This window comes from Podarcis erhardii (genome assembly GCF_964252035.2).
Source record: "Podarcis erhardii genome assembly, chromosome: 7".
Taxonomy (NCBI): domain Eukaryota; kingdom Metazoa; phylum Chordata; class Lepidosauria; order Squamata; family Lacertidae; genus Podarcis; species Podarcis erhardii.
The window spans coordinates 56,675,624-56,688,624 of NC_138511.1; the positions used below are offsets into that span (position 1 = coordinate 56,675,624).

Genomic DNA, 13,001 nt, shown 5'->3' on the forward strand with positions numbered 1-13,001 from the left:
TCTTTCACCAGATATGTTTGAGTATCTGGTAGAAGATTAGAATATGGTTGAGTATCAACTGCTTATTCATAGCTAGATATTTAAAAATACATACTTGAGGTCAGGAGATGTTTTAAGATTAGAACTGTTTGACTCTTTCCAGAATGAAGAGTCAAGCTTGTACACTAAAAATGGTCAGATTTGGTTTGCACCATAGAATATTGTGAATATTAACAAATCATCCCATGCTATGCAGAAATGGCCTCTGGGTTTGTGTACAAGATGGGCCAATTCCCAATGAAAGATTTTGCCTTTGCAGACAAATAAATATGGAAATCAACAAAACTGAGAAGTCTTCATGAGCAGCAGCAGGCAGAAACCCAGTTTAAACGTCCAAAAATCTTCCTACAAAAATCCATGTGGATTCCTATTTCAAGGCAATGTCAGCTACATGTACTCTTGCATGGAGAGAAAATGTTACACTGAAAGCAACATGATGTGGCCTGATTCTAAACCTCTCCTCATCAACCAGCCACCCTTACCTTGATCATTTGCTTGCAAACACGCATGAGAGTATAATCCAGTTCTGGATCCATCATCTCCGTCTCCTGGAGTTTGAAGACTTTCTGATGGCAGCGAGTGCTGAGTTGCTTCTTGTTTTCCTTAAGACACTCAATAATCTGCAGTTAAATAAATAGAACATCTCAAGGGTAACTGGACGCTAGATGGCAGCATTGCTAATCTGGGAGTAAGTAAATGACTCAATGGCTTTAAAATAACAAAGCAAAGGCTATGGAACAAAATAGCCAAACCCCTGCATTATTTTAAGCAGCACCTCATCTAAAACAGGAGCAATAGTGGCACTGAGGAGCTCTCGCCCACAGCACATTTTGGGTGAAGTATTCTAAGGAGGATGCTAAATTGAGGAGGGTTTAGAAGTACCAAAATAAATTATATTAAAAGCCAACTCATAAGATGGAAGTCACTGTGTTCACTTAGCCTGGGGGGGGAAAGGTTTAGTGGCTGAAAGTTCAACTCAGCGAGTAAAAGCTCTTTCTTCAACAGTCAACCTGGTAGTTTCAATGTAAACTGGCCTCCTTTGGAAGGGTGGGATATTTTGTAGCCACTGACTAAGGAAGAGCTAGAGGAAAATTGAGCCCATGGAGAAGTGCTCTGTCGTGCTGGAGAAATACTTGCCAGTGGTGGTTAGGAAGTTGATCAGCCCATCCAGTGGACTTGGCTGTGAGTCAGAGTACAAGCAAAAGGTTTGTAAATCAAAGCAGACTGAAATGGGCTTTGATGCAGAATGTATTCCGGTCAAAGCCTTTCTTGCTAGGCAGAAACATCGAAAGAGAGAGAGAGAGAGAGAGCGCGCACTGAAAAGGCAGATCACCTGAGCATTGCCATAGGGGACGTTCTGGCAGTAGTCCCTGATGTCCGATTTGCAGGCCTCATGAAGGTCTGGTTCCAGGCGGATATCCTCAGTCTGCAAGATGAATCACATTGAAAAAGGATTCAGACTCAAAGGGAAGGTGGAAAGCTTGAACATCCAAAGCAAACAAAACCAATTAAAAAAAGTAAAAAGCCCACGAGAGAACCAAGTGTTTATCTTCTAACTAGGAAGCTTTCTGCAGGCAACCATCAGCACTCTTGAGGTTATATATTTATTTAATAGGATCTCTTTACTCATTCTTCTTCACCCTCATGCTGCACAGTGGATTACAACAATAATATAAATTTATAAAGCTGTTATAATTATAAAGCAAGCAAAACCTTTCCAAGTGGAACAGAATGCTTTAAATTCAGCAAAAGAGGCCCCACAAAACAAAGGCCAGGATGAAAGAGATATGTCTTCAGCTATGCGATGAAGATGCTAGAGATACTTCTGTAGGGAGGGACTTCCGCAATGTAGGGGCTGTCACAGAGAAAACCCTCTCCCAGGCTGCCATTTCCTCAACTTCTGAGGGTGACGGAACTACCCTCTACAGGTCTGAACACCCTTGAACAGCTTTTCTCAACCTTGGGTCCCTAGATTTTGTTGGACTACAACTCCCATCACTCCTAGCCAGCATGGCCAGTGGTCAGGGATGATGAGAATTGTAGTTCAAGAACATCTGAAGATCCAGGGTTGAGAAAAGCTGCCCTAGAAGGTCGACTGGGAAGAGGCAGTCTTTCAGCTATTTGAGGCCAAAGCTATGAATCAAAATATAACACACTTGTGCAATGCAGTCTTCAGTTTGGCTGCCCAGGAGAGCTCTGGAAAAAATCCCTTAAAACACACACACACACACACACACACACACACACACACAGGGAGAGAGGGAGAGAGGGAGAGAGGGGGAGAGAGAGAGAGAGAGAGAGAGAGAGAGAGAGAGAGAGAGAGAGAGGGTGCTTGCAGTTCTATTGGTCCAAGGGAGCTGGTTGAACAAGACTCTTAAACCCCAACAGCTGGGGCTGGCTTTGGCTCAGCAAAAACTGCCTTCTTGTGGCAAGGTGCCAAGAAAAGCCAACGTTTGCAAAGAAGCCTGCTATAAGCTCAATTTAGAATATAAGAAATGGTAATTAGAGAGAAGGAAACTAGCACTGAGGGGCAGCCAAATATTTTCAGGGTAGCGCAAGCTGATGCAACCCTCCACAGAAGCCTTTGCAAAGCCTCAGAGTAACAAGAGGGCAACGTTTACCATTTCCAGCTCCTCAACACGTAGCTGCTTGCGGCACTTCATGGAGACCTGGTGCTCCTTTGCATCTCTCAGCGTGTCGTTGCGTACAATGGTGCTCAGGCAGATCACCACATCCACCCTGAAGAGGACAGAAGTGTTATAACACCAGGCTATCTTAGTGTAAAACTCTTGGGTATCACCCACTTTCTGATTAAGAGACAAATGTTTCTCTAGCATTCAAAAGCCATGAGGCCAAATTTCTGACACACACACACACATACTTTTTCTTGATGTTGGGGCACAGCTTCAGGACATCCTCTTTGCAGGCCATTTTAAATTTGTAGGAGAATCTGAAATCTTTCATCTGAACCTAAAGAAAGAAAAGCAAACAGGCTCCTCTCAAGGTCAGGCACAGGAAGTCTTTCGAAGAATATCTGCTACTGCAGCCCCAGTCAATGGCATCTCTCTGCCCTGCTTCTTGCCTTGCCACCTTTGAGCTTCAGTTCAAGTTATCCCTTCTAGTGAGGCTAAGGTTGAATGCAATGCCCATCCAAATCACTATGGGTCCAACCACATGCACTGCCTGCCTCCAACTACAAAATGAGAATGGCAGATTTGGAAGGAACATGGCTAAAGGCACAAAGTAGTCAACATCCGGAAGCTTATTTGTGGCAAATAAGCCAAGGCAGCACTGAAAAGGGGACTATGCCATAACAGTTTAAATTCCAGCAGATAGGAAATGCCTTCCAGAGCGAAAAGGGATAATGGCTGTCTGGCTCCCAGACTCAGTCAAACTAGGGGATGCTGGAGAACCAGCCACACTCACCAGCTGGAAGTGTGTGACTCCAATTGCACACTTTTCATTCATCTCCTTCTGGTGTTTGTTCTGAATGAGGCACTCCATGAGGTCTCCCGAGTCAATCTGGTTGTCTGCCACTTCCTGAATGGGATATTGGGGGGGATGGGACAGACAGACAGACTAATGACAACCTGTCGGGAACTAACTCCCTTCCTGGAAGTCTCTGTACCTCAGTTGAGGAAGCAACGGGACCCATGATTTAAAGCTGGAGAAGGTAATTGCACCTCTCTGGTTTACATTTGAAACCTGATTGTTAAAATGACTAGTCAAGGCCTGTTAGCCCCAGAGCTCTCAAGTTGCTTTACAGCTGCACATGCCCCCACTGGACCCAAAAATGCAACACAATCTATTAAATGCCATAAACACATTTTGCAATTTAACTACGTCTGGTATGCCAGAGATATACAAAGACTATGCAACAATAGCTGAATTCTACATACTCGCTCCTACTCTGTATAATTTATTCTGGTTTTGTGCATGATGAGCATCAATAAACTAACAATGAAAAGTCCTGTGCATGACTACTGGAAATTGTTTCACCCACCCTTTATATTCAGATATTTCAGCAGGCACCAGCTAAAGAGTTTCAAGCGAAACCAGATATTTGCTTTTAGAAAATGGAAGAAGAAAAAGGCCAGAAAACTGAATTACCACTGTCCCATTCTGTGCACCAATGGAATCACAGCACACATGCAGTCTTGCACCTGCTTGCTATGACTTTTGGGTATCCAAGCCAGCACTGTAATTAAGGCTAAGTTCTGAGCAGGGAACTGGGGATGCAAGAAGGCTGATTGTGCCCTTGAGAATTATGGACATTCCAGTAAGGTATGCTTAACATGAAGGGGGGACTACAAGGCATGCACATGGCTATGGTCTTCCTCCCCTCAGCTGATACTAATGGAGGAACTCCACACTCAATCCTTATCCAAATTAGAACAAGTATGAGTAAGAGTTACTTACATGGCAGAAGGTCTGGATAATTGGCTCACATGCTCGCATCATCAAGGCTTCTATCTGAATATCCTACAAGAGGGAGAGAGAAAGCAATAAGTCCACCCAAGGCCACACCCAGTTTTTCTGACAGTTCACACTGTTGCTCATGTTATGTTTGTACATCAGAGTGTGAAAGTCTCCTGGGATGTGAGCATCCCTAGAGACAAGCTAGGAAGACTTCTGTTGACAAGAACAGCTACTGTAAGAAGTCACTGAGAGCAGGAACAGGTTGCAAAAAATATCGCTTAAAGCAGCTTTTCCAGCTGTGCTGGCTGAGGGTGATGAGAGGTGAAGCCCAAAGCATCTGCAGGGGGCCAGGGTGGGGAAGGCTGCCTTAAAGTTTGCTGCCCCAAATAAAAGCTAACTAGAGTTGACCAAAACACAGCCATTTTAAGGAAATGATACCTGCCATAGAAAGGCACAACTTTTACACATACAGCTGAAAGAAAGAAAGAAAGAAAGAAAGAAAGAAAGAAAGAAAGAAAGACTCATTTACATGAATACTCCTTCTTTCTAATGATATCAGGCTTGAGTTACTGGACAACCAATTAAGATCTGATACTTTACCTTCTTTCTTAGATGACTCAAATACATGAAAATGGCACCCTTTTGAAGATACTTGGGAGGGCAACCCACAAATCAGCAAGCCATTCACATGGTGCAAGTCTAACAATTAAATACTGGAGCTTTCCCTTCCAGACAAAGCTTACTTACTTCAGACTCCAGCTCTGTAAGGTTTCCAACAATGTCTCTGCATTCAGCCGCCAAGTCATCCAGATGGTCCTGGAGACATTCAAGTTCCTAAAGGGGACACAAAGAATCTTAACACAGAACAAATGGGTTCATCTCATTAATCCCTTGAAAGCCACCCAAATGCACCTTCCTATGTCTCTGGGACATCTTTCGTTTCACCCCAACCAACACCACACTTCTGCTATGGACTTTAAAAGTGGTGTTTAGAGACACTGCAATGCAACATAACCCCTGGGATCAGCAAGTCACCACTCCAGGTTGCTCTAGGTTGGATAAATTGGGACAAACAATGCTTTGCTTTCTCCTGATGCACACATGGGTTTAGTGCCTTCCCTTCACTAATTAAGCTAAATCGAAGCACAAAACGCAATACAGAAACTTTTGAACATTAAAATTTAGTAAAATTCAGAAATGTTTATGAAGAAATAGCAGAACCAGGGCATTTAAAGTGAATGTGTTTGGCTTTCTAACTTATACAACAATTTCAACATGAGATTATTGGTTTAAATTTTTGAGATACCTGTCCAGTCTCTGTTTTCTCACTGCACCACTTCCCCAGATCTATCATGCACTTGTCCTGGAGAGCTGGATCCAGTTTTACATCCAAGGCACGCTGGTGTAGAATTCGTTGTACCTCTGCCCTGCATTCCCGGGATAGCTGCCAAGAACAAGTGTACAAATTTGTTCCAGATGAACAACCCCAACTGCTCAGATCTGGGAAGGAAGGAGCTCTTTCCAGCATTAGTAAAAGTAAAGTTCTCTTTATGCTATGCTTGGTCACCTCCCACACAGGCCCAGAGCAGGCCTCCCATGCAGGTCCCTCCCTCCCCTCATTTTTTTAACCTCCCCTGCAGCCTAGATGGACAAGTCCCCACATCCAGACAGAAGGTGTTTAATTGAAGGACAAGTCTAAACAAGTTGTCAAAAAGTGAACGAGATACCGTGGCATCATGTGTGTGGAGGGGCTGGCTTGCTGTTTAAGAGAAGAAGCCAATAAAATACAAACAAGCCTAGTGCTAGATTGGTAGGGATAACCTCAAATCTCCAGGCTAGCAGAAGTCAGAAGGATCTGCTAGAGCATGGCAAGGACTCTTTGGGGATTTAAAATTCTTGGTACTCTGAAAACGGTGCCAGGGACAGGCAGCTGTGCATGGCATCCTACACAGATTTTACTACTGAAACCTGAAAACTAATTAGACATAGCAAGTGGAGACCCACCATAATTCATGTTGGCAGAAAAAGAAGGCAGAAAAAAGGAGCAAGGCACTACTCCATTTTTCTCCCCCACAGGGAGAATGACTAGCAGAGCAACTGAGCAGCTGTCTGTTCAACAGTTCTTTCCTGAGCAGGCACAAAGCAGCAACAAGCCACCTTCTTACTTCAGAAGGTGGGAAGGGGAAAAGGTATGTGGGTATCACTTATGCTGTAGAAGAAGAGGCAGCAGACTGTCCTCTCCTCCCCAGCTTCAGTTTATAAACTGGAATACAAGGCCAGGAAGTCATGCAGTGCACCTTTTTCAAGGTTTCACTATTTCAGGCTGTGGTGGGAGATGATGTTTGAGAACTCACTTCTCCCCAACATGCTAGTTCTGCCTGTGGAGAAAGTTTACATGCGGGAAGCATTCACACATGGATTCCCTTTTTCTTCCTACAGCCCCCAAGTCTGAAATGACTCAACCCAGCAAAAACTGCACTTACATGAATTCCTGATTATGCAGCTCAGCTCATCACCAACCACATTCTAATTACCGTATTTTTCGCCCCATAGGACGCACCAGCCCATAGGACGCACCAAGTTTTTTGGGAGGGAAATAAAGGGGGGGAATTATTTCCCCCCCCCAGGCACTTGTGGGGCCGGCAGCGGGGAAAAGCGCTCTTCTCCCCGCCGCCCACTTGCAGACCAGGTCCGGGGACAGCGGGAAGATGCGCTGCGCCTCCCAGCTGTCCCCGGAGCTTGCGGGGCAGGCAGTGGGGAGAAGCACTCTTCTCCCCGCCGCCCACCTGCAGACCAGGTCCAGGGACAGCGGGAAGACGCGCTGCGCCTCGCAGCTGTCCCCGGAGCTTGCGGTGCAGGCAGCGGGGAGAAGCACGCATCTCCCCACCGTCAGCCTCCAAACCACATCAGGAGACAGGGGGATGGCGGCGTTCCGCCTCCCCGCTGTCCTCCGACCTTGTGGGGCTGGCGCTGCGGCTCTCCTGAAGCCTGGAGAGCGAGAGGGGTCGGTGCGCACTGACCCATCTCGCTCTCCAGGCTTCAGTGAAAGCCTGCATTTGCCCCACAGGACGCACACACATTTCCCCTTCATTTTTGGAGGGGAAAAAGTGTGTCCTATAGGGCGAAAAATACGGTACCACCTACAGGATACTGATTATCTGTCTGGTGGTCACAACTTCACCAGCCATTCATGCAACAAGCCACCTATTTTGTTTCTCCACCCTTCATATGAAGAGATTTCCCACTATATTCAGCACTGACCTCAGCTACAAAAAGCAGAGGCAAGACCACATACCTTAGCTACAAAAGTGTTTCCTGAGGCTTCTTCCTAAAGGGTTTTAGGGGAATTCCTGCACTCCTGTTTGAGTCTCCAGAGGCTCAAACATTAAACCCCAATCTCAGAGGGTTAAAACAGAAGCACAGGGGTCTCCATTTGTTATACCTACTTAGTTGTCACAAAGCATCCAGGTGACCTGTAGAGTGGACTATAATTGGCTTGCCTCCATGCTTTCCCCCAGTATAACCTGTTCAGTTTCTCTGCTGCCTTAAAGAGATATTCAAAGCTTACATTTGAAGCCACAGGTAAATTAGCACATGCCCCCAAATCACATTCATTTTCCAATAAAGGAGGACTGCTAAAGCAACTGACTGGTGCCTACCCTCCTCCCCTGTTCCTCTGTACGATAGGCATGTCTGTACAGGCAGGAAAAGATGGCCCCAGGAGGAATCATCTCACTCGTCTCATTCCAGCCGCGTGTATGGCAAAGTCGGGATGCATCTCCCTGGCACTTGCGGTAGAGCACAAGATCCAGTCTGTCAAAGTAGAAGAATCAGTGAAGCCACCATGAGGTTCTAAAATGCCCTTTCTTCACACACCTAAGATTAACAGCATTTCACTTCAACACAACATTTCACCTCTAGAATGTAGTAAATCAGAAATGAAAACCTTAATAGGTGCAATTTCCATTTAGCCATACAGGTCACTCGCAACTTGCACAGGGGTTATGTTCCAGGGACAGTGCATATACTCAAAAACACGTATAGTCAAATCTCTCCCACATGACTATCCTTACCTTCTGGAGCTGTTGTGCTGAATGAGTCTTATAACACCACCGCCCCCAGGCAAGGCAAAGAGTTTTCCACAAGATCTCATGGGACTGTCTGAGATTATTCAAGATCCTCCCAGAGCCCAGTAAGCAAGTCTGAGAGCTTAAAAGCTCTTTTTGTGCTGGGAAAACAATGTGCAAAAAGAGCGTTTAAGTTCTCAGACGTCCATGCATTTAATTTTTGAAATTTCAACTGGTCAGCCATCAACTGCACAAGTTAAATGCACACAAGTTGCGAGTCACCTGAGTAATAAAACTGAGACATATTTAAAGTCTTGTCAATAAAATATCTGTGTTTTTTTACTGCAACCAATTCCAACTGTGTAACAGTTTTGCAGTTTGAGATTTTAATATGATTATGAAGATTTTCTGTAAGCCATTTGGGGCTATAAAATTTTATGCAAATGTTAAAGTGCATTGGTACACATAAGAATGTGAACGTACGTAAGAATTTTGCTCTTAAGGAGCAAAAACAATTTAAACCCTACACTAGAAAGAAATATGTCCTCATGAGAAACAGGCCCTATGCTCTTATACCAGCCAGCTAACTGTGATCAGCTGGAGAAGCCCTCCTAACTATCCAACAGTTATCATACTTTCATTTGGTTTCTATGCAAACTAAAGTTTTTAAAAAGCATAGTGGCACCAGTACTTTAGAACGCTGTTCCTACTGTAATCACAAAGGCCTTAAGTGTGTTTAGAGAATGTCAGTTAGCATTAAGCCATTTGTTCTGTATTTCATGTTTTTATAATCGTATGATGTTTAAACATAATTATAACTTGATGGTGTTGTACATCACCACAATTTTTTCTTAATGAGCTGACAGTTCATAAAACACTATTAATAATACATAAGTACAGGAAACTTTACTTTTGACACAATGCTTACACTGAGACACCCTCCATAGTTAGGCGGAGGCTGAAATTTGGGGTGAGAGGGCATTATCCTGTGGTGCACATTCAATATGAGGCAGCTCTTGAAGGTAATGCCCATGCTAGAACCTCTACATTAATTTGTCTCCCCCTCCTGTAGCAGGCATTGACAGAAATTTGGAGAATAACGGTTGTGTATAAACATCAAATACTCCAAGTTGTGAATGAAAATAACTCTTTCTGAACCTCTAGCTAGTGACTAGAGAATTAAAGCCACCCATGACCCCACAGTACAAGACCTTTTTGACCCAACTGCCGCTGCTAGAAAGTCCTGCAACAGAACTGCAGGGCCCCTGAGGGTCCCCATGCCCAGCACTCACTTCCAGTCCCGTGAGATGAAGTACTGGAGCTCCAGGAGCCTGTGCTCACAATCTTCCACCATCTTCTCTGTATACAAATGCTCCATAAGGCAAGAGAGAATCCTATGGAAAGAAAGTCATGTTATATTGATATATGCAATCTACACGAGCCTTCATACCAGACATTGCAACAAGGAGCATCTCACTGGTGGGAGGGGAAGGAGGTATTTGTAGAAAGGGAGCGCTGAGTAACTGCATGCTTTAAAGCACATGTGCTTCTCCATAGTGGTCTACCTTTGGCCTGTACTTTCCCACAGCTTGCATTTGTAAGGGTGATGAGAAGCTGTTGCATAATAAAAGTCTGCCTGTATGCCCACAAGAAACCCTTTCACCCCAAGTCAACATCTCTCTTTATGTAAGAGACCATCTGAGTCCATCTCTTCCCCCAGGTTGAACAGGCTTCTTTCAGCCCAAGCTAAAACAGCAGTAAACTGTAGCAAAAGCAGGGGATCTCCATCACCTACATGGGGTCTCCAGCACGGATGTGCTTGCAGGCTGTTTGTATCACTGATTCGCAGGCTTCGTTCAATGCTCTGTCAATGCGGTAATCAGCACCAGGGTCTGCCTCCTGGATTAGAGTTTGAAGCTGGAGGAGGAAAGAGAAGTGGGGGGAAGAGTTTAACAACAATGGCAGAGTAGTTCAGGAAGTTGGTTTCCTGGCTTCTGTCACTGGCAGAACTGCAAAGCTAACCTCAAGGGATTCTGCCCCCTTCCCATCTCATTTCAGTACCAGCTCCTGAAGTGGAGAACATCTTTCAAACATTCCCATGGATGTGAACTGCTCCCTCCCACACAAAAAGGGCTAACCGTTTGCCAAGGAAAAGCAGCTTTTGAACAAATGATTTATCTTCCAAGACCAAGACCAGTTAATGGCAAACAGCTAAGATGTGCCAAATGGAAGAGCATTCTCCCTTGTGTATGACTCAGCCAGAACCAGAGTTTTTATGTTGCTGTCACCTCATCTGCATCCAGAAACTGCAGGCATGACTGAGAAAGCCAAGGTGTCAGGTCATCCCTGCAGCATGGGGCAATCCGGATATTTTGCAACTCTGGGGACTTCCCTGTTCTATTTTCAGTATCCAAACGACAGTACATGGAGCTTAATTGTGCAGCCAGCCACATCACCAGGCCTTCTTGCCACTGAAACTGAAGGGGAGGAGAGCCAAGAGAACAGCAGGAGCAGGAGGATCTAATCTCCCAAACCCAGAACTTCTGTCATGTACATGAGCAACAGGGGCCTTCCCGAGAAAATGGCACAGGGGCCTGATGTAACAAAGGACAGCCTGGGGCTAGGAACATGTGCCTAGTGCTGTTATTTGTGGTGGGTGGGCGGTGAAGAGGCAACTGTTGAGACTGAGTTGAGCATCATGCTCATAAAGGTACCGTATTTTTCGCCCCATAGGGCCCCGACCCCAACCCCCAGAACAGGCTGCTCTCCGCAAGCCGTGGGAGCCCTCCCGTGGCTTGCGCAGAGCTACCCGAAGCCCCGGCACAACTGCTGAGCGGGCCGGGGCTTCGGATAAGAGGCAGCGCTGCGGAAGCCGGGGGAGCCTTCGGGATAAGAAGCAGCACTGCGCAAGCCAGGGGAGCCCTTCTGCAGCTTGCGCAGAGCTACCCGAAGCCCCGGCGCGACTGCTTAGCGCGCTGGGACTTCGGGATAAGAGGCAGCGCTGTGCAAGCCGGGGGAGCCATCCCGTGGCTTGTGCAGAGCTACCCGAAGCCCCGGCGTGACTGCTCAGCGCGCTGGGACTTCGGGATAAGAGGCAGCACTGCGCAAGCCGGGGGAGCCATCCCGCGGCTTGCGCAGCGCTGCCTCTTATCCCGAAGCCCCGGCGCGCTGAGCAGTCGCTTCGGGTAGCTTCGGGATAAGAAGCCGCGCAAGCCGGGGGAGCCATCCCGCGGCTTGCACAGAGCTACCTGAAGCCCCGGCGCAACTGCTGAGTGCACCGGGACTTCGGGATAAGAGGCAGCGCTGCGCAGCGCTGCCTCTTATCCCGAAGCCCCGGCGTGCTGAGCAGTCGCTTCGGGTAGCTTCGGGATAAGAAGCAGCGCTGCGCAAGCCGGGGGAGCCTTCGGGATAAGAAGCAGCACTGCGCAAGCCAGGGGAGCCCTTCTGCAGCTTGCGCAGAGCTACCCGAAGCCCCGGCGCGACTGCTGAGCGCGTGGGACTTCGGGATAAGAGGCAGCACTGCGCAAGCCAGGGGAGCCATCCTGTGGCTTGTGCAGAGCTTCCCCAAGCCCCGGCGCAACCGCTCAGCGCGCCGGGGCTTCAGGATGCAGGCAGCTCTGCACCAGCCGGGGGAGCCTTGTGGGTAGCTTCCTGAAGCCTAGAGAGGGAGAGGGGTCGGTGCACACCGACCCCTCTCGCTCTCCAGGCTTCAGCGAAAGCCTGCATTCGCCCCATAGGACGCACACACATTTTCCCTTCATTTTTGGAGGGGGAAAAGTGCGTCCTATAGGGCAAAAAATACGGTATACTAGCAGAGAAGTGGTTTTTCAAGGATTCAGACTCCACTGAAGCATGACTTGAGCAGCACAGGTAGACTTATGCAACACAGGTTGTTTTGTTTTTTTGCTAAAGCAGCAGCAGCATAAAGCAGCAGAACTAAATGGCATCTCACCACAAAGGCCTGAGAAAAAGCCAATGGAGCTTAAGAATTCCTTCAACATGTAACACTCACTCTTGGAAATTAAGCTCTACAAAGTTGGAGGAGCAGAGAATGGGCAGATTTCTGCACTGATTGTTTCCTAGTGGAACCCGTAGCCTGGGAATTAAGCCAATTTCAAATTTAGGAATCTGTTTACATCACAGATCTTAACCTCAACTGAGATGAATCTAGTGAAATGCTGGGGGCGGGGGGCATGGGGCAAAGCCATTTATTCATGTGGCCATGGAGCCATCACAGACCACAGAGCCTTTTTGCTCCCCTTGACAGAACCACAGGGCAGCATTTGCAGATATCGGGGCACTTCCCATTTCTTTGCAAGCAAAGCTCTTTCCAAGAAGCCAAACTGCCAGGTTGCATCACACAACAGTACAACCGTACTTTAGCCTTTCCCCACCAGCACGTGTTGCAATGTCCCCCTCAAAGCCTATCAAGTAAAGTGGTGTCAAGTCTAGAGGAGTGTTTAGTAGCATCAAAGC

The 13,001-nt window shown here is 46.7% G+C and overlaps 1 protein-coding gene across 2 annotated transcripts in view; it reads right to left on the minus strand.

Annotated features, from left to right (window-relative positions):
* GLG1 (golgi glycoprotein 1) overlaps positions 1–13,001 on the minus strand; it is a 68,960-nt gene that overhangs the window by 12,085 nt on the left and 43,874 nt on the right. For both annotated transcript variants that reach the window (XM_081872364.1, XM_081872365.1), the window contains exons 9-19: positions 10,321–10,442; positions 9,818–9,919; positions 8,118–8,271; positions 5,765–5,902; positions 5,206–5,292; positions 4,459–4,521; positions 3,466–3,579; positions 2,921–3,009; positions 2,661–2,778; positions 1,373–1,465; positions 522–659 (exon numbers count right to left, since the gene is read on the minus strand). In XM_081872364.1, coding sequence (XP_081728490.1) covers positions 522–659; positions 1,373–1,465; positions 2,661–2,778; positions 2,921–3,009; positions 3,466–3,579; positions 4,459–4,521; positions 5,206–5,292; positions 5,765–5,902; positions 8,118–8,271; positions 9,818–9,919; positions 10,321–10,442 — 1,218 coding nt within the window. The remainder of the gene's footprint in view (positions 1–521; positions 660–1,372; positions 1,466–2,660; positions 2,779–2,920; positions 3,010–3,465; positions 3,580–4,458; positions 4,522–5,205; positions 5,293–5,764; positions 5,903–8,117; positions 8,272–9,817; positions 9,920–10,320; positions 10,443–13,001) is intronic.